Source organism: Galeopterus variegatus, unplaced genomic scaffold, assembly GCF_000696425.1.
Source record: "Galeopterus variegatus unplaced genomic scaffold, G_variegatus-3.0.2 Scaffold378, whole genome shotgun sequence".
In the NCBI taxonomy this organism is placed as follows: domain Eukaryota; kingdom Metazoa; phylum Chordata; class Mammalia; order Dermoptera; family Cynocephalidae; genus Galeopterus; species Galeopterus variegatus.
Window position 1 is genome coordinate 668,269 of NW_007726489.1, and position 22,613 is coordinate 690,881.

General features: G+C 40.1%; 1 protein-coding gene across 1 annotated transcript in view; it reads left to right on the top strand.

The window, feature by feature from the left end:
• The window catches only part of LOC103586802 (inactive heparanase-2), a gene marked incomplete at its 3' end in the record, with an annotated part of 226,462 nt that extends 213,114 nt beyond the window's left edge, over positions 1-13,348 (top strand). Inside the window, exon 6 of the mRNA XM_008568134.1 lies at positions 13,203-13,348. Within this exon, the coding sequence (XP_008566356.1) occupies positions 13,203-13,348 (146 nt within the window). The remainder of the gene's footprint in view (positions 1-13,202) is intronic.
• Between the last annotated feature and the right edge of the window lie 9,265 nt (positions 13,349-22,613).

Consider the following 22,613-nt stretch of genomic DNA (forward strand, 5'->3'; position numbering starts at 1 on the left):
GCTATTGGCAGGGCTTCATGACCCTGGGCAGGCTATGACCGGGCTCTTTGGCCCCAGACACTGTGCTTCTGATGCTCCTTTTATAATGACCCTCTGGACTGTAGTTCTAGGTTGGAGGCTTCATGGGTCTCCACTCCACTCAATTCTCCAGTTTGGGTATCACCCCCATTGTACTGGGTTAGAAGTTCCTCACTACTGCCACTGGTAGATCCACAGAACCCCAGCAAACCCAACTAAGCCTGCTCCCACCCTTACTCAAGTCTGAGATTGATGGGTCTAAGTACAGGAAAATTGTATAATTTTTTTTTAAGTGCATTACCTAAAATCCAGCTGTAGATAAAACTGGGTAAGAGAAGCAAGGTGCCGGAGACCAGACCAAGGGGAAAATGGGTACCTCTAGGCCCTCCTAGTTCCCACCATTTATTGAGTGCCGTTATGTCCCAGGGTCTGGTTTAGGCTCTGGGGATATAGCTATGAGAAAGCATAGTCCCATCATCATGAAATTCACAGTCTGGAAGGAAAGAGATGTATGAGTCAAATACTTCTACCAATAAATGTGTAAATACAAACTGAATCAAGTGTCCTAAGAGAAAGAAACAGTTCTAAGGGAACATATAACACAGAAATGTGACTCAGCCCAGGTAGGCGATAGGGGTTGTCCAGGAAAACTCCCCTGGGAAAGTGACCCTTGAGCTAATGTTCAGTTAAAGCATGCATGTGTGTGTGTGTGTGTATGTGTATGTATGTGTATGTGTATGTGTTGGGGGTGTGTAGATGGGAGTGGGAATTAATTAGAGAAACAGAAAGGCCCTGTCTGTGGTGCAAGGAAGAAAAAATTAATGTCCTTGAGCATAAATGGCTAGGTAGATAAAGGTGAGGTAGTATGGGGACAATTTGTACTAAAACCACTGGTCTTCCTTCTCTAGCCTGCAAGCAATGGAAAGTCCTTTGACAGTTTTAAATGGAGTAATCAAAAAATGGGTTGAAGCCTATTTCTTTCCCTCTAGAAAGGGAAGCAGGAAAAATTGTTGCTTTTAGAGTTTCCAAAGATGCTTTGGTCACATGGAAAGTTTCTGGATCTGCCTTGTAGCTCCCTCTACATAGGTTCTTTCCCCTACATGTTAGCTCTAGCATCTGGCCATATCTGGTGCAAGAACCAGCAGTCATATTCCACTTGGTTTCTTCTTAGCTCTCCAAAGCCAAGTATCTAGATGAAGAGTGGCTACTGATGTAGTATTTGTGCCTACTTAGAGTTAACTAGGTTTGCATGACTTTGGAAGTCACACAAGAGGATATTCCACTTGGTTTCTTCTTAGCTCTCCAAAGCCAAGTATCTAGATGAAGAGTGGCTACTGGTGTAGTATTTGTGCCTACTTAGAGTTAACTAGGTTTGCATGACTTTGGAAGTCACACAAGAGGATCCATGAAGGGAAAATATTTGTCATTGTGCTTTCACACTTCAGTGCATGTATACTTCCAGAATATTGAGATTAAATAAGATCAGGCACTTGCAGCAAGGCCTATCAGTGCTCAGGAAAACCATGACCTTTGAACCTTACAAAGTTATCATTTCACTCCCATTCAGCTCTGGAAGCCCTCCCATCAGCTTCAGGAGGTGAATCTTAATTTGATTTTTCACTCAATCATATACTATTTATTGAATACCAATATTTATGGCACTGGGGATGCAAAATTAAGCCCTGATTTCAAGGATCTTCCTTGTAATCCTTAACCTTTTTGACACACACATCCTAGTTATGTTTTCAGGGCAACTTGAAACATAACTGTGTACATAGTAGAATATTTTCATGAAGCTAAAAAATCTTTCAAGGAATAAAGGGAAGAATAAGCAACATTTATTAAATGCTTTTGTGTATCAGGCACTATGACAGATGTTTCCAGATATATTATCTCATTAAATCCCTATGAGAAACTGAGGTTTAGAGACAATAAATAACTTTCCGGGATTTGAATACATGTCTTTCAACTCTAATCAAATTATTTTTCCACTTTTGTTTTTCTGTAAAGCCTTCCCTGAATTCTCTCAATCATAAATAATTGTTTCCTCTTTTGAATTCCCAAGATACTACAAGTGGCTCTTGCCCATGTGGTGTTTACTTTAGTCAGCCTTGTTTTACAGAGAGTTGTTTACATGTGTCTTTGCCCCTAAGTCCCCTGAGGACAGAAAGATGTCTTGTTCATCTTTGCATCCCTCGGGCTGAGCAGAATACCTTGCACACCACTAATATGTGCTCAGAAAATGCTTGTAGAATGAAAGAATCAACTAATGGATTCACAGCTCTCACTAGGTTGGTCAGAGCCTAGGGCCATAACCCAGCCCCCTCTTCCTACCCCTAGCTGTGTAGTGTATCCATCAAGGTTCTCATGGGCATGCAGTGTAGACAACTGAGACCATAAGCCCGCTCCCTGATCACACCTTCATGAGCAGCTTCCCCTTGCCACCTTTCTGGCCTAATGTTGCACACTCCAGAGACTGTTGCAGACTCCAGGTTGCAATACATACGGGTCCTGGCAATAAGCTAGAGACCATCTGGGAAGAGAATTCTTGGGTCCTGGGTACTCAGAGCATGGTCTAGAAAGGGGCACTAGCTCAAGAGGGGCATGTGTCCTTCGCTCTGTGGACTTCTTGCCCATGGAGAGGGGTGCCACTGAAGGAGGGCTACAGCTTAGCCATCTGAATGAAGCAAGGGTTCTTGCCTAGATCTAGATTACTGAAAATAGTAAATGTGAGAAATAGTGAGTGAAGTAAGTGGATAAAGACAAAATATTTCCAAAATATGCATTGGATTCATATGCACTAATAAGATAAAAAGAAACTTTAGAACTAAATTGTAGGAACACATTATGCACATTTTTAGTTATTACTATTACTCTGTGTGACTTTTTTCTTTTGGATATGTTCTTTACTTATTTATTTCTGGCAGAACTTAATATCAATAAGCTTTTGTGGGCTGGGGTTGGGTTAGGAGGAGGTGAGCTTGAGGATAGAATGGAAATACCACTGTTGTTGCTGTGCTACCAGTAACAAGCCTGTCCTCCAGAATTAAGGATTTGAGCATTTAAAAAGCTAAGAATCCTGTTTTATGCTCATTCTCTATATCTAACCAATCACCCAGTCCTATCAATGTTATCTCTTAAATATCCCTAAAATCCCTCTTCTCTCTTATTTAACTTCTTCACCTTAATCAAAATTATCGTCTTTCTTCTAAACTAACCTCTTAAGTAGTTTTCTCCAATCCATTTCCTACACAGCTATGAAAGTCAGCTTGCTAAATATAAATTGAATAATGTCACTTTCCCTCTTAAAATTCTGCAGTGACTTCCCGCTTATTTTAAGATGCACTCTATGGGCCTCAGGCTACGTGAACTGGCTCTGCCACCTCACCTTGTCCCACTCTTGCCCTCACTTGCTGAGTGCCAGCTGAATCGGTCAGCTTTCAGATTCGCAAACATGCCAAACTCTTTCCCATCTCAGAGCCTTTGCATATGCTCTTTCTCTCGTTCAAGACACTTTCTGTCCCCTCCCCATTTTTCCTCAAATCTTATATGTCACTGCATGAGAGACTCTGTCCTTGGCCTCCTAGACTGGGCCGTACCTTCTATTACAGGATCTCACAGAGCCCTGCCATACTGCTCCATTCATTAATTGCTGACTCATTAGCTTACGGACTATCTTTCTTGCTAGGTTATAAGCTTTGTGATGGAAAAAACTGTATTTGTCCCGTTTTCACTGTTATATCCCTAAGGCCTAGCACAGAGCCTTAAACGTAATAGGCATTCCACATTTGAATTCTAGCACCTCCTATAGACCAGGCACTGTACTAGGCATTGGGCTATAGGAACTGGTGTGGTAGTTTTAGACCTTGAGGAACACAGAGCTCCACAATTAATCCAGTAAATTCTACAGCCCTCTGCCAGGTTCTCTTTTCCTATTTATTTTCATTCAACTTACTACATAATACTGCCTTGTCTGGCTTTCAGACAGCAATTGACTTTTTGATAAATACTGAAGAAAAAGAAAAGATTTAAAACCTCTGTCTTTTTAGTGTCATCTGCTATTAGTTTTCCCTCTGCAACTAATAAATGGACACTATTTTTCTTCAACCTCTTCTCATGTCTGATAATTCTAAAGAATATCTGTCTGTATCTCTCTTTGTCCCTTGAAAATTGCAATGCATTTCTTCCTTTGGATTTTTTTATTATTTACATAAAAAACCATTGTATTTGCCTTCCTTCTTAATGACCCTATTTATCTGAAAACTTCTCATTTCATTCCATCTTTTTTGTTGTTGTTGTTAGATATGTATGTGTACTCTTTATTTTGTCCTATCTGTTCTATACATAAGATAATTTTTTCTGCTTTTTCACCTCATTTCCTTAAGAAGTGTTCAGGAGTAATTTTATTTATTAAATTTTATTTGTGATTATATAAATGGCACATATTCATAGTGTAATAAGAGAACAGGGAGAAAGTGGGGGAGGTAGGGAAAAAGGGAAGAAAGGAAGAGGAGAGGAGAGAGGAAGGAAGGAAACATAATTTGATTCTGCTGAGTGCTGGTTTACATGAGGGAAAGATAAGGGCGGAGAAAGAGGGAGGGTGGAGTTTTTAAAAAGAGGCAGGACAAATATGGAACTAAGACAAAAGCAAGGGTGAAAAAGGAGCCTGAAAATGGTACATGGATCTAAGTAAAGATGAAAATTTGTACCATCAACTGACTTACCAACCAGAATCCTCCATTCTGCTCAGGGAAGAAATGACAAACTAAGAGTAAATCACCATAAACCCATCTCTCTTTGGGTAAAACAATTCAAAGAGATGCCAGCCTATGAGTGGGTCAACGATGTCATCTTCCTAAAGGAAGCTCTGATAAACAAATCCTACATAAATTTTTATTTACTATCTTTTTAATATATTATATGATACATACAAAAGATTATCTATGCTTACATGTTACTTTTAAAGCAAAATAATGTCAATACCTGTGAATCCACCACTCAATCCCAAAACTAAAACATTACCAAAAATTCCTATCAACCTATGAGTTCCCTCACTATCTCATTCCCTGATTCTTCCTGCCCTACCCAAGGTAACCATTCTAAATTTTGTGTTTATCGATTTATTGCATATACATATATACACACAATTTTATTACAAATGCATGTGTGTTTAAACAATATATATGAACTAATTGTGAGTAGATATTTTAAAAAACAAGAAGAAAACATTTGCCTACACTATACAAGAAACACACAGCTATTACCTAGATCATATGCTTTACCTGGGCACACTATCCTTGAACTGGGGGGATGAAAGCTTTTGTCCAGCAATGTACACTTTTGGAAATGGAAGTGAAGAACTCCATCACAAATCATTTTCATAGAATATCAAAAGGCTAGGCAAAGAGAAAAGGAAATGGATTATCCAGAAATGGAAAATCAGTGAATTTGCCAACAGAGCAAGTTTTGGGGCTTAACATTCCTTATTGCTATGCTTACTACTAAACGGTTAATAGAAAATTCCTAAAAATAAAATAATTTCTGATTTCATTCTCTAAACTGAAAAGGTTTCCATGTTTTCTTCTCCATTACAGGTTTATTTTCAATATAAAAGATCTAAGATAGTTTTTAATAGAAAAAAATTACATGATTGTGAACTTTCACCTTCAAAGCAGGAAGGCAGGGGTGAGAGAGAGAGAAAGAGAAGAAATATTCCCTCCTTGGAAGTTCTTTTTCAGTTCCTTTCATATTTATGGATAAGAAGACTCAATGTCATAAAAATGTAAATTCTCCTCATTTGAGTTATGAATTCAATGCACTTCTAACATCCCAACAAATTTTGTTTAGATACTGGATAATCTGATTCTGAAATGTCTGTGACTGAGCAAAGGCCCAAGATTGGCAAAGGCATTCCTGAAAAGTAAGATAGCAGAACTTGCTCTACCAGATTTCAAGACATAGCATAAAACAATGGTAATTAAAACAGTGTGGTATTCATGCAGAACAGAAAAAATGCAGCAGAATAGAGAAACCAGAAAGAGACCCATGAATATATATAATATAAGACACAGAGGGCATCACAAATCACTAAAGAAACAAGATACTACCTAATAGATGACGCTGGCTTAATTGACCATCCATATGGAAAAATATAAAATTAGATACCTACATCACACCATACTCCCAGACCAATTCTAGATTGATTAAAGATTTTATGATGAAAGAAATAAACTCTAAAAGTTTTAAAAGAAAATATAGGGGCCGGCCCAGTGGCACACTGCTACAGTGCGCCGCTTGGGAGCGCAGTGGCGCTCCCGCCGAGGGTTCGGATCCCACATACAGACCAGTTCCCGCTCACTGTCTGAGTGAGGTGCAGGTGCAACACTGAGGGTTGCGGTCCCGTTGGCGGTCCCGGTCCGGTACGGGCGCGACACTGAGGGTTGCAATCCGTTGCTGGACATGAAAAAAGACAAAAAGAAAGAAAGAAAGAAAGAAAAAAAAGGTACGGGCGCGACACTGAGGGTTGCAATCCGTTGCTGGACATGAAAAAAGACAAAAAAAAAGAAAGAAAGAAAGAAAGAAAAAAAAAAGAAAATATAGAATATCTTTACAAACTAGATACAGGGAAGGAATTCTCAACACACAAAAAGGGCTAGAAATTTTATGCCCACTAGATTAACAGGTGTTGGCAAGGATGTAGACCAAGGGGAGTCCATACAAACACTGCTGGAGGGAGTATAAGTTGGAATAATTGGAATCACTTTGGAAAACAGTTGGGCATTATCCTATAAAGTTGAGTATTTGTATACTTATATGTGACACAGCAATTATACTCTTAGGTATATATTCTACAACAATGCTTCACTAACTTTAATGAGCACCAGAATCACCTGAAGAGCCACACAATTTGAGGGGGCCCACCCTTGGTGATTCTGGTTCAGGAGGCCCTGGATGAAGTCCATTAATTTGCTCTTTTTTGAAGCACCCAGCTGGTGAGGTTGCTTCTGGTCTCCAATCACAGTTGGAGTAACACTCCTCTAGATTTCTTCACCTGTGTATTAGGAAACAAGAACAAGAATTTCAAAGCACATTGCTTATAATAGCAAAAATATGGACACAGTGCAAACATCCATGAGTAGAAGAATGGATAAATAAATTGCGGGATGTTTACACAATGAAGCGTTACACAGAATTGATAACGAATGAACTATAAGTGTATATAACAACCTGGATGAATTTTACAAGCATAAAGTTAAGGAAAAAAATTAAATCTCAGAAAATTACACAAAGAATGAAGCCACTTTTATAAAGCTAACAAATTAAATAATATATTGCTTAGGAGCAAATATATTATTAAAACAATAAAATATAAAGCAAGAGGATGAAAAACACAACAATGAAAAAGGGAAGAATCACATAACTCAGTGCAACAGTGTAGGTATTATGGTAGCTTTCAAGGTGGAGGGTGGGTTCTCACATGCTTCAAAACTGTCATAAAAGTTACATATATTCTCTTATATAGGGAAAACACATACATAATGTCCATAATAGAAAAAATACTTAAATAAGAGCCAGACAATCAGGTGAGCTAAAGGAATCAAGAAAAGATTATAAGGAAAATAAAGTTGTAATAACAATTAAACTGTTCATTGGGCATAGTAAATAACAGAAATAATTCTGGAGAAAATGGATATAGCAATGTGGAGGACAAACTTGAGACATCCTCTTGCAGAGGGAAAAGGAAAAAATTAAAAACAATGAGAAAGGAGATGATAGATGCACAGAACTAAGGATGGAGATGTAACAGACACCTGATACAGAGAATGGAACAAATATAAAGAAGTAAGAATCCAAAGCAGTATCTAAAGAAAATTTTCATGGGTTGAAGAAAAGTCTTAGTAATTTTGATCAAAAGTTGTCCACCAAATAGCAGCAAATTAATGCAGAAACCCACAATCCTGGTAGGAGTTCAAATATCAAGGAAAAACATGACTCCTCTAAGCATCCTGGCAGAGCACAAATGCTAGAAAATAAACGAACAGGCTACCCACACATACGAGAAGAACAAAAGCATGCTAGACTTCTCTGCAACAGTAAACACTGCAAGGAAAAGATTTCAAAGTGTATTTGGAAAAATAAATGGTATGATTAATTAAGGAAAGTTTAAACAAAAAGAAAAAGTATAATAAAATGGAACTGAGCCTCTAGATATTAAAATGTAAATTATAATAATTTAAATGATGTGAAACAGATTTTTTGAAAATGGCAAGTTCAGTGGAAAAGAATAGAAAATTCAGACATAGAATCACATATAACTTTTTTTTATCAGTATATAATGATATACATATATTGCAATTCACCTCTTTTCTCTATTTTTTGTTATTGTTGTTGTTCTCTTAAGGCCCCCAGCAGACTAGATGGTTCCCACCCATATTGAGGGCAGATCTTTCCCACCCAGTCCACTCGGGTTCTCACACTAATCTCTTCTGGAAACACTCTCATGGACACACCTAAAAAGACAGCTTTACCAGGTTTCTTGGCATTCTTTAATCAAGTTGACACCTAGAATTAACCTTCACAGAGCTGATACAGTCAAAGTGCTAAAAGAAAAACACTGTCAGCCAAGATTTCTATATCCGTCAAAATTCTCCTTCAAAAGTGACCGAGAAATTAAGACATTCTCAGAAAAACAAAAACTGAGAGAATTTGTAACCACTAGACCTGCCATGCGAGAAAGGCTCAAGGGAGTCTTGCAGGTTGAAATGAAAGTAAACTAGACAATAGCTTGAAGTCATATGAAGAAATAAAGATCTCAATAAAGGTAAATACATGGGCAATTATAAGAGCTAATATTGTTGTAACAATGGTTCATTAGTCTAGTTGTATTTAAAAGAACTATTAGTTTATGTTTTTAGGGACACAGGACCTTATAATTTTTTTTGGCCCTCATTTACTGTGTTACTATATTCTTTTGTCTTGATTTTTTGTAGTGAAACATTTCTCATTACCTTTTGGCAGAAAGGATTAAAAGAAGAAACAGGATCCAACTATATGCTGTCTACAAGAGATTCACTTTAGATCCAAGGGCACGAACAGATTGAAAGGATGTAAAAAGTTATTCCATACAAATAGTAACCAAAAGAGAGCAGGGGTAACTGTACTAATATCAGACAAAATAGGCTTTAAATCATAAAGTTTACAAGAGACAAAGAAGGACATTATGTATTAATAAAAGATTCAATGTAGCAAGAAAATATAACAGTTATATAAGTTTATATATCTAATAAAAGAACATAAAAATATATGAATTAAAAACTGGCAGACTGAAGGAAAAAATAGACAGTCTACAATAATAGTTGGAGACTCAATATCCTACTCTCAATAATGGATAGAACCACCAGAGAGAAGATGAGGAAATAGAGGGATTAAACAACACAGTAGGGGCCGGCCCAGTGGCGCACTGCTACAGTGCGCCGCTTGGGAGCGTGGCGGCGCTCCCGCCAAGGGTTCGGATCCCACATACAGACCAGTTCCCGCTCACTGGCTGAGCGAGGTCCAGGCGCAACACCGAGGGTTGCGATCCCGTTGCCGGTCCCGGTCCCGTACAGGCGTGACACTGAGGGTTGCGATCCGTTGCCGGACACGAAAAAAGACAAAAAGGAAAAAAAAAAAAAAACACAGTAAACCAACTAGATGTCCAGACATACACCAAGCGCTCTACCCAACAATAGCACACACATTCTTCTCATTACATATGGGACATTTTCCAGGATAGACCCTATGTTAGGCCACAAATTAAGGGGTCTATAATGTAATATATATATATACAAGGAAATATTATACAGCATTAAAAAAGGAAGGAAATTCTGACACATGCTACAACCGGATGGAACTTGAGGACATTGCTAAGTGAAATAAACCAATCACAGAAAAGGCAAATACTATCTGAGTTCACTTATATGAGGTACTTTGAGTAGTCATAGAGTCAGAAAGTAGGATGGTGGTGGTCAAGGGATGGGAGAAGAGGGAAAGAGGAAGCTAATGTTTAATGGGTATAGAGTTTCAGTTTTACAAGATAAAAAAGTTACGGAGATGGATGATGGTGATGGTTACACAACATTATGAATTTATTTAATACCACTGAACTGTCTGCTTAAAGTGATTAGAATAGTAAATTTTATGTTATGTGGATTTTGTCACAATTAAAAAAATAGGGAAAAAAGTATTGGTCATTAGGAATTAAATTCATCCAATTCTTTTACATGTCTATCTCAAAACCTCATTAGAGCTTTACCCAGATATCATCATCTCCTTTCTTAGAAGAATGGTTTGGCATTTAGCTGTCCCGTAGTAGAAAGCAGACTGGTTTCAAGGTAATAAATCTGAGTGTAAGTTCAGCTTTACCACTCAATAATGGTATTATTTAGGTTGACCTCTCTGAAGTTTATTTTTTATCATTACATAATCATTGAGAATTAAAGTAATATCTTTTTTTCCTAAATGTGAGTGGCTTGCTTACAAACACGTCTTACCTTAAGTGAAAATTGCCATGGCCACCAAGATTATGGCCATGCCTAAATGCAAGTTTGGGAACAAGCCTGTTTAGCTTTTTCAGATTTCCTAAATAAAAACCAGGGCGTTGATGATAAGACATTGGAATGAAAAAAAGAACAAATTGTAGTGAGTTCAAATGGACAAATGTTTTGTGCTTTTGCCTTTCTTGTCTTGTAAATGCTCCCAAAGTATAGAAATCAGAAATTAAATCACAGTAACTCCCGATATTAAGGATCCTTCCAGATTCTACCCTACCCTCTATGTTGAATTCTGTGTCTTTGCACATCACAGGGTGAATTAAAATGTTGTACAGCCACTGGAGGCAAATAGATCTCTGTTTGCTTTCACGGTCTACCATTGACTAGTTTTGTGGTCTGAGATATACCTTTAAACATTCTGACTATGTTTTCATATCTGTAAAATAGGAATAATAATCCCTAACCAGAGGAGCTACTGAGAAAATACAAGGCTGATAGTAGCCAACTTAAATATTAAAGTTTTTACTTTTATTACTTAAAAAAAAGGTATGTTACAAATCAGTAAGAAATAGGTGGAAATCCCATTGGAATGCAATAATCACTCCACAAAGTAATAATGAAAAACACAGGAGTTGTAATCAAATAGAAGCAACTTAAGCCAATGATATTTTTTCATACATATGATTGACAATGATCGAATATTTGCCATTTTAAATAATAGGAGACCGTAATTAACAACCATTCTAAGGCCACTTAAAATTAATCAAGGTAATGGTTGGGGAAAGCTTATAGCCCACTACTCAGGGCAAATTTGGAGCTATGTTTGCGGCAAAGGGGCTTTGAAACTTTGTTCTGATTTATGCAATTCGCCAGAATATTTTAAGCAGAAGAGGTTATAAATGACCACACAAGAAAAACAAAGATCATCAGGAGGCTTCTGCCTGGGAAGATGAAGGCTGAGAAGATATGATTGATGTCTTCAAGACATTTCAGGGTATTTACTGAATAATATGTTCAGTGTCCGGCAATGGATCGCAACCCTCAGTGTTGACCGCGTACCGGACCGGGGACCGGCAACGGGATCGCAAGCCTCGGTGTTGCTCCCGCGCCTCACTCAGCCAGTGAGCGGGAGCCGGTCTGTATGTGGGATCCGAACCCTCGGACGGGAGCGCCGCCGCGCTTCCCAAGCGGCACACTATCCAGTGCGCCACCGGGCCGGCCCTAAAGTTTTTACTTTTATTACTTAAAAAAAAAGGTATGTTACAAATCAGTAAGAAATAGGTGGAAATCCCATTGGAATGCAATAATCACTCCACAAAGTAATAATGAAAAACACAGGAGTTGTAATCAAATAGAAGCAACTTAAGCCAATGATATTTTTTCATACATATGATTGACAATGATCGAATATTTGCCATTTTAAATAATAGGAGACCGTAATTAACAACCATTCTAAGGCCACTTAAAATTAATCAAGGTAATGGTTGGGGAAAGCTTATAGCCCACTACTCAGGGCAAATTTGGAGCTATGTTTGCGGCAAAGGGGCTTTGAAACTTTGTTCTGATTTATGCAATTCGCCAGAATATTTTAAGCAGAAGAGGTTATAAATGACCACACAAGAAAAACAAAGATCATCAGGAGGCTTCTGCCTGGGAAGATGAAGGCTGAGAAGATATGATTGATGTCTTCAAGACATTTCAGGGTATTTACTGAATAATATGTTCACTGAATTCCAGAATTGGGAGTGGGTGGGGTCCCCTAAACAAATTAGGAAGGCCTGTTTTACATGATGAGTTATAAACACTGAGTAATTACTCCCTAATAGGTGATAAAAGCTTACACAACTTTTATATTTATATTTATAAATGCAAATTTTATATTTATATCAAATACAAAAACAAAATATGATAATAGCAAATACAACAGAAATTCAGGTGGTAGTGAATAGGCTTTTGTAAGCACAGAAACATGTGTGGGCTACAGAGTGAATATTTATTAATCAGTTACACATGGACCCAGGAATGGTCAAAGCATCACATTCTTTTTAGTTTAGAATTAGTCTTCTTATTGTAGAACTACTGAAAATGACAAAGAATTAGTACCATGGTTAGCAAACATTTTTCTGTTTGCCCTCCTAGCTCTGGAATGGGGGACTCTGGTCTCCTGCCTGGAGAAGCTTCATCTTCATCCCACTGCACCATATGTCTTCAGTGTTGATATTTGAAGAATGACATTTTGGATTCTCGTATAGATAACAATCCTAACAACTGGAGATCCAGTCTACAATTAAACTGAAGTCATAAACCAATATGAACGTATAGTTGTAGGAAAAGAAATTTGAAAATTTAAGGCCCCACTTGGTTATTTCGTATGTGAAAAACTTTGATTCATTTGTTCATATGCTGTTCTGGTTCTGATCTGCATTTCCGCATTTAGTCAGTTGAAAAAGACACTTTAGACAGTGCCCACTTTGTTATCAGCCCAGACCTAGTGTTTGTTGGGGTGACCCTGCTTGTAGGTTTAGGGTCCCATTGGTCGTGACTCACTGTTCTTCTGGTAGGAAATAGTTTCTGGCATGTGTGTTTGTCATGTTTACCCAGAACACCTGAACTGCGTGCTCTCCCTGACTCTCCGCCTCTCTGTTCCCTCAGGACTACTGGCTCTCTCTCCTTTACAAGCGCCTGATTGGGCCCAAAGTCTTAGCCGTGCATGTGGCTGGGCTCCAGCGGAAGCCACGGCCAGGCAGAGTGATCCGGGACAAACTAAGGATTTATGCTCACTGCACAAACCACCACAAGTAAGTCTTCCCAGAGATGGCACAGAAAGGCCACTCCTGATGGGGCTTTGGCCTCTCTTAGAATTTTGTGCTATTTGGGACCCCTTCAGTCACTAATCTTAGTTGAAAACTGCCTGTGGAACCACCATATCTGCTCTTTGTGGGTTTCAAATCATTTCTGGTAAATGGCTTTTTCTCTAAGTAAACCTCTCTTCTCATACTTACAGGATTTATTCATAAAGGGTTTATAAAATACATGCCATTTGCTCAATTTACTTATTCATCCAACAAATTTTTATTGGGCATTTTCTCTGTGCCAGTTGATGTAATGCCCAGGAGGCTTTTTTGTGTGCCTAAGCCTGAGCCAAGTCAAGAGGTATAAAATTTTTTCCTATGATCCACCAGCAGAGCTTGAGGAAATAAATCTCCATTTCAAAGATGAATGCTGAAGAGCTATACCACTAGAAACCTAGCCCGAGACCAGGGTTTCTCAAAGTGGAGGTCCCAGAACAAAACGTGTGCCTGAAGGTAGTCATGCCAACTTGAGATCCACTTTCAGTACTTCAAAAATCCTTTTGGCTATTTTAAGGGTTAAAAGGCTAAAAGAAATCTGGGCTTCCTTTTTTAAGGGGCCAGACTTATAACAACTCAGTGTGGTAATACGTGGTTATCCTTCTCTTTTTGATCTGAAGTGCTGGTTGTCATTAGAGTTGTCTTTAAAACAAACAGGAAAATTATCAGTAAAGTTTGGCAGATGAAAAATTTTCAAACATGAAGACCATAAGGGAAAAATTTAAAACTGGGCCTAAAGCAAAACCCATCTGGCCAAATATGGCCTTCTTACATCATGTCCTGTTTAAGGAGGAGTAGGATACCCCGGAAAAGAGAATTCTCTCTCTGAATGCAGAGAAAACCTGGGAGGGGTGGAGGGGAGAGCCGGTAAGCAAGTGCCTCCAGCCAGACCCTTATTCCGCCCTCCTATCAGGGCTCATCAAGGGGAGTAGGTAGCACAAAGAGCTCGAAGTGGTCGGGTTACAATAGATGCCCCTTCTCCTTCCTTGATGAGAGAGGAGCCAAGCCATTTAATTTATCATGATAAGATTTTTCAAAGAATCACTCTGAACAGAGGCGGGCCAGGGGCCAGTTATCTTGTCTGTAGATACAAGTGCCTATTGTGGATGAGGGGAGCCTGGTTTGGGCAGCAGCCAGAGGCTTTCAACATCCCTTTTGCTCAACAGGAAGCTCAATCCAATACCTGACAGAGAGTGACTGCTTTATGGCCTTGGCCTGGAGTTATCTGATCATCGCACAAGGAAACATTGTATTCCTTGTCTCTGCCCTGGCCCTGAGGTAACCACCCAAAAGGTGGACTCCCAGCCTCAAGAGAGAAAAATTACTCTTGGCACCTTCTATCCCTGTTGGAAAGCACATCAGTCTGTGGCCTTTATACTATTGGCCTGAGGACCCAGGGGAAAAGTACCCGTAGCAGTGGGCTTAGCAGGACTCAGGTGTCCTCAGAGAGGGCTCCTTACGTCGTCTCACTTCAGTGTTCATCCTCACAGTCTTTGATGTTTTCATGGGAAGTTGTCATTAATATTCTGAGTGTACCATGAACTCAGGGCCAGTGTGTCATTTATTTTTGTATTCTTGGTGTCTAATATAGTGACTGACATGAAGAAGATCTCAGTAAATGTTTTCCATATGAATGGGTGGCAGAATGAATGAAGAAATAGGGCATCAAGAATTTACTACTGATTTACAGTTACGGTCTCTTCCCCCTTTGACATCACCACATCAGCCAGAAGGAGGTGGTGTGGTGGAGGGGTTAGGAATTCTACCACTTAGGAGCATGAGACCTCAAACACGTTACTAAAACATCTGGATGTGAGACTCTACATCTCTCCTCTACTTTCTGTGAGAAGTCACCGCAGAACCTTTCTGGGGAAGTGGTGTCACTGGGCTTCTATCAGTACAACCTCTCCCTCTCTCCCCTTAAAAAGAAAAGAAAGAAGACTTTCATAATCCATTCCGCATATGACCGTTCTGTGAGAAGTCACCGCAGAACCTTTCTGGGGAAGTGGTGTCACTGGGCTTCTATCAGTAAAACCTCTCCCTCTCTCCCCTTAAAAAGAAAAGAAAGAAGACTTTCATAATCCATTCCGCATATGACCATAATGTTAATAATTGGCGTGAAGGTCTTTTTGTTCCTATCAGATCCATAAAGAAAGCTCACTAGGGATTCACTGAGCCGGCTGAGGTTGCAGGTCTCCTCATGTTAGCAGGTGTCAGGTGCCCAGATAGGTAGGGCACAATGATAGGAGAAATGTCTGTTCTCCTCTCTGGGAAGCCATGTGCCCTGTCTGTGCCCCCACTTCTGCCACAGCAGACATAAGGAAGCACTATTGATTCATTCAGTTTACTTGTGGCCAATGAGGCCAGAGTCACAGAATTGTCCCAGAGTGGGGGACATGTTGACTTCACGCTATTTATTCAACCTTGACCAATACTCTGAAAACAGATGTCCTGGGTCAAAACAGGGGTCGGGTGAGAAAGTATAAACTTACTAGTAGAGCAACCCAAAGAAAGTGTCTATCAAAACAACTCCTGCATTCCAGTGTGTGCCGAACCCTTTCTATGTTACAAGTATCCTGCCAGGTATTTGCATTTATATTATCTTACTGAATTCTAAAGTTTCTACGGTATTACCCCTATATGCAAATAGCATTAGGGATGCAAAGAATTATACATTTGGAAAGAGCCCTTAGAGATCATTTGGCCCAGTGTCCTTTCAACACAGGAATCTTTTTATATCTGACAGTTGTGTAACCTCGACTAGGATTCCTCCCTGCCTGTCATGGCAGCCTCTTGTATTATTCATTTCTGACCTAGCAGAGCATTGTCTCTTAAGACTGATTTAGGTGAAAAAATTAGATACTCATACCAACATCAGCAGGTGCTTTTCTGCTTTCTGTTCTGGAGTTAACAAACTAGGACACTGGCAGAATGGCAGTTCTCTCCCTAGGTCTTCTTGTTAGAGAACAATCAAGTTTTGACAGGGAAGACTTCTTTTCATATACTGCTGAGACAGTGTATGTTTCTGGGGTGGAGCCAAGGTCCTTAGCCACATTTAAAACCAATTGGAGGCTGGTGAATGTTGAAGCAAAATTGAGCCTTTTGGGGTTCAAGTTCATTTATTATTGGCAAAACATGACTTCCTGTTTTTCAGAAGAAGTTTTTTTTAAAGACTCATAAAAAAGGTTCCTGAGGCTTCTTGGACATCAAATGGCTCTTACAAAACAATATTTTGATGAGTTAAGTGTAAATGAATCAGAAACATGTGGATTAAATTTCCCTTAAAATACACAGGGGCTTTGAAATTAAGGGGAAAAAATGTTTGGCAAAATATGACCTGACTCTTACCGAACCCAAAACCTTTCAATTAGATTTGGAGACAATGGAACAACCCAATTTTCAGGCACATTGACTTTCACTGGGAATGACCATGGACTGCAAAGCATTGTCCTCCCTTCCCTTTCCCAGCCTCCCATCTTTATTGGAGACATTTCTAGAACATGACTGTTTTCTATCTGGAAGTCAAGATGCACCTCCCCATGTGACATCCCCCACCTCTTATATTCAGGATATTCCAACTCCAGCCTCCTTTCCCTGACTCACTTGCTCCTTTTCTTATGGCAACACAGAGAAGATGGTCAGGCAGGAAAAGAATAGCTAGAAAAAATTAACTCCAGATACATGGACTCTCTGCTGGTGAAAATGTCTCACCATGAATGAGACATGGAACAAGATAGATATCCTCCAGACAGCTTCTCTCCAGAAAGGGGCATTCACTAAGATAACCGAAAGCCACCTGGACTTGACAGCATGAGAAGGTCAGCAATTGCCTGCAGGCTGAGCCTTCAGACACCATTTTCTTAAGGAACAGATGCTCCTCTGAGATTATTTTTCTGTGGGCAGAGAAAATACATTCCTCAGGAATCTGGATTCTCAACACAGTACTTCCAGGTTGGTGCTGTACTTCCCAGCCAAGAATGTGTCTTCGCAGCCAAAAGGCCTCTGCTTAATGTCCTTGCCTATCAGCCAAGCAGGGAGAGGGATGGCCGAGGCAGTCTTCAATGCCAATTTCTACCTGAGGAGGCTCCATGAGTTCTGTGAGAGCCTCTGCACGTTGGTCCCTGGGCTGTACTGGTTTGTTTCCCCCAGGGGACTATGCAAATGGAAATCAGACCATTGCCAAGCAGCTTGAAAAGACAGCTTTCCCTGCAGCAGTGCTGTGCTTTCAGGTCTCACTCCCACCCACCACTTCCCCACATCCCACCCTTCTCCTCTGCAGTCTCCCAGGGCTCATTCTGCCCCAGCTCTGCAGAGGAGAAACTCATAAATGCGAGCATGTGGCTCTCTCCTCCTCCACTGCTGGCCTTTGAGAGTGTTGTTTGATGGTAGCCAGCAAAATGTTTACTGCAGGGCCGGCCCGGTGGCGCACTGGATAGTGCGCCGCTTGGGAAGCGCGGCGGCGCTCCCACCCGAGGGTTCGGATCCCACATACAGACCGGTTCCCGCTCACTGGCTGAGCGAGGTGCAGGAGCAACACCGAGGGTTGCAATCCCGTTGCCGGTCCCCGGTCCGGTACAGGGGCAACACTGAGGGTTGCGATCCGTTGCCGGACATGGAAAAAGACAAAAAAAAAAAAATGTTTACTGCAGTCTGGCAAAATTGGTACCCATCCATGCCTATTTTGCTCCCAGTCTGAATTCCAGAGGACCTGTCATTCATAGTGTCTTCCTCAGTTTTGCACATAGTAAGGTAAACTGAAAACCCACCAATGGAATAGAGTTGGTGTTCTTTAATAATGATCAGTGTGGAGACAGGCTGCCAACATCCTTATTCAGAGCTCTCAGAACACAGATCTTCTCAAATCAATTGGAATTCTCTTCTGACCTAACTCATTTGGCTACAGAAACTAGTTCACATTTTGCAGGGGGTTGAGAGGGACCTGAAGAAGAGGGACCAAATAGGAGCGTCATGTAATGATTCTTTAGAACAAAAATGCAGGCATCCAGAAAGCCTTGAACAACACCATGTGCCCGCCTACAGATGCAAGAGAAGTCATCTGATGCACAGCCAGCAGGATATACTTTGGGAGTTCTTCTCATAACCTTCATTGATTGTTCTAAGCGAACAAGTTCCCAAACCCAATTCATTTGCTAAATCCCAGAAAGATTTTTTAAAATATAGATTCCCAGGCCCCAATGCCAAGTGGACTGAATGAAAATCTCCAAGGAATAGCTCTGGAAACTACCTTTTAAGAAAACACTCCAAGTTATCATACTGACCTGCCTTTGTATCCAACTCTTAATTAGCACCTTTAGAAGCAGAGATGAGTAACCCTATAGAGGGGTGCTATTTCTGCAAGGAATGATGTTTTCCACTGGGCAAAGTTGACTTAGAGTTTCTCTGAACTATGCCTTTGAAGGTGGGGCTGGGTCTTTTTTCTGTTTCCTCTCATTAACCCATCCAGATGGGGTCCTAAGGGACCCCTTAGAAACAAAGTTTTTTTCTTACACAGAGAAGGAAATCATTATAGTTTTGTTGATACATGCTAAAAGGCTCTTGCACGTAGGCATATAGTTCTCCCAGGCTTCTGAACATCCTGTGCTGGTTTAAAAGGATTCCAAAATGGTGAATACTTTTACAGTCTTGGGGCAGGTAAACAGTAAAAGCAGTAATTAAAAAGATAAATAAATTTGACTACATAAAAGTTTTTAACTTTATATATCATCATACAATGTAAATAAACTGAAATGGTCAAAGAAAACTGGGGAAAATTTTGCAACATACATGCAGATAAAAGATTGCTACCTTTAGTAAATAGTTTTTATAAATCAATAGAAAAATGGGCAAAGGATATGAACAGGTCATTTACCAAAGAAAAAATGAAATAGTAAAGGAAGAATACTGCGTCTTGTTATGAATTTAAAAATACAAATTAATACAACATTGAAATGCCATTTTTACATCTCATGTTGACAACGGTATTTTAAAAGGTTGATAATATCAGTGTTCTTATGGGTATGAGGAAATGGGTACTCTTATACAGAGCTGGTGGGAGGAAATTGGGTACAAGTTTTCTAGAGAGTTAATATCAATATTATCAAAATGTGTGTATCCATCAGGATAAGAGAGATTATCCTGTGATCATGAAGAACCCTTAAATCCCCATGGCTTTCAAAGAAAATTTATTTCTTGTTCACAATGCTTGTCTGTCATGGCTTAGCTGTAGTCCTGCTCCACATCATCTTCATCCAGCACCCAGGTCAATAGAGCATCCTCTGTCAAGAACACTGTCAGTCCTCTGGAGAGGGGAAAAGAGACATGGCAAGAAATGGGCTGGCTCTTTAAGCTTCTGCCCAGAGGTTTTAACATGTCCACCTACATTTCACTGGACAAAGCAAATCATGTGGTCATTCTGGGGTTCCACAGAAAAGGGACATAAAATCTTCCCACAGGGAGGGGCATCACTGAGAATGTACTAGAAAATTTGGTGAAGAGTCATATAATGTGCATTCCTCTTGACCTAATGATTCCAATCTCTAGGACTTATCCATCAGAAATAATCATGATGTGCAAAAAGATTATGTACAATGAAGCATCTGCGACATAGTTTATAATGGCAAAAAACTGAAAACAACATAAGTCTGCAAAAGTAGATTAGTTTAATAAATTATGTTACATTTCTATGATTGAAAAATTTAGCATCCTTCCACAAGAAGCAGAATATATAATAACATAGGAACACATTTAAGATGTTCATTAACACTGTGTAACTAGTGTGATCCCAATTATGTAAAAACTGAGTAAAATATATGTACGTGTCAAAGTACTCAATAAATATTTGTCAAATTAATAAATTAAAAAGTACTGGAAGGATGGTTTGCCAAAAAGTTATCATGTCTCAAGATAGAGGATGGATTATCACATTGCAAGCTAGTTAGCATGCTTAGTCCCTGCCCTCTAAATGCCAGTAGTGCTCCCTGGTCATGTGACAACCAAAAAATCCTCGCAGTTGAGAACCATGTCCCTTCCAGCTATAACATTCTGTAATGCTGTGACTCCCCTTTTCTCATCATCTACAAACCTTGTAGGCCTTAGAGAAAGGAGCGCTGGACAAAGGGTCAAAAGTCCAGAGACCAAGAGTCAGGTCTGCCCCTAACCATAACGGGGCACATCACTGCTCGATCTGTTTCTTCATCTGAACAATAGAAGAGAGATTATATTTTGGGGGTTTCGGGGCTTCCTACCTCCCTCACTCTCTACCGGAAACTATTGACAACACTGATCTCTACCAAAAAGCAGCTCTAGGCCACAGTGAAAAGGGCCTGGTCAAAGGCAAGGCCATCCCAACTCCCTAAGCAAGGCCTCTCAGCAAGGGGATGGGATGCTGTACAGACTGGGGGCGTTCCCATTCCTTTTTTAATGTTTACCAAGTTTAACAAAGCTGTAAACTTGGAGCAGGTGGCTTGCACTCCCACAGCTGCCCACAAATATTTGCTCTATAATTGTTCACCGTTTCACTGCAACCTTGGTGGCTTGCATTTGGCTTCCAACTGTATGTGCAATAGGAACGAAAGACAATATGGGAATTCACTTACTGAGTCTCTTTAGCCCACCCTAGATCTGTATTTTCAGTCTTGATTCACATACTGGCTCCTTCTTTCTGGCTACATGCACATTGCTTCTACTTTTCTTTCTTTCCCATCCTACCTGTATCAGCAGGACTCTTGCATATTTTATCCCCTCTCTCTTCACTTCCGAGTGGTTCGTAACTGGTGGGCTGAATTCCTGGCCTTCATCCTAAGCAGCAGACCCGGTTCTGATCCCAGCTTCACCACTAAATGATCATATTACCTGGGCAAATCCTTTAATCCTAATCACTTGGCCTCAGTTTCCTCATCTGTAGAATTCAAGGGCTGATATACATTTGGTAAGACTCCTTCCAGCTCTATAATTTCCATCCTGGGTCTGATTTTCTGAGGATCGTGAGTGCATTTAAATCTCTTATTGCCAGTCAGGAATGACCTGAAAAGCCATTTCTAGCAGAAAGGCTGATTCTTCAACAGTAATTGTGACAGTTTAGGGTCCTCTGAAACCAAAGACCTTAGGAGCTGAGCCTGCCCAGTGTCAGGAAGACTGTGAACACTGTGTGGAGGGGGCTGGCAATCAAGGTTAATCCCTGAAAGCCATTTCTAGCAGAAAGGCTGATTCTTCAACAGTAATTGTGACAGTTTAGGGTCCTCTGGAACCAAAGACCTTAGGAGCTGAGCCTGCCCAGTGTCAGGAAGACTGTGAACACTGTGTGGAGGGGGCTGGCAATCAAGGTTAATCCCTGCTCTCCTGTTTGCTGGCTGTATGTCCTTGCGCAAGTTATGCAATCTCTACGAGCCTTAGTTTCCCCATCTGTAAAACCTCTCATGTGGAGCAAAGTGAAATGAGTAATCTGTATAAAGTTCCTGACACACAATAAATGCTCCATAAATGTCCATTTCCCTCCTTTTCCTCAACTCAGAGCTCTAGCCAGTTGAGGCAGGAGGGGAAAAATTGCTCTCCTTAAGAGTGTTCTTCAAAAGAGAAGTGTTCTCAAATTTGAAGATGTGTTGACAAGACATTTGTTAAGATTATGATAAAAAAAAAAGGGCATGCTAAAAATTACATAAAAGCAAAAGCATGAAACAGAAGGAGACACTGTCAGAGGGTAGCATCTTTTTATGAGATTGTTGCCCCACCACCCAAGGGCACAGGCCTCCAACCCGATTTACCCCTTCCCTGTGTTCCTGCCTCAAAGATTATTCTCCTGCTGTTTGAACCTGGCCACACCTTGGTCCTTGTCCTGGCTATACGTGCCATTAAGGATGATTAAAGTGACTGACTGTCACTGGCTAGTGATATGCTGTATGTTCTGTTTTGCTGTCCTGTACCTCATCTTGCCACCATATCAGTGGGGAGTTCTGTTCTAAGTTTGTTAAGAATGCAGGAGAGGGACAAGGACCAAGAGAATGTTATTCCACAGGGGTCCTGAAGAAGGATTTGGTAATACCCACTGAGATCAGATAATGTCATGTATCAGAAGAACAATGGAGCTGGAGTCAGAAGGCCTGGATCTGAATCCAGGTGCTATCACTGATCTGTGTGATCGAACCTCAGCTTCCTAAACTGTTAAATGGGATTATTGTGAGAAACAAATTAGAGAATATGGATGAAATAAAGCCTTCTA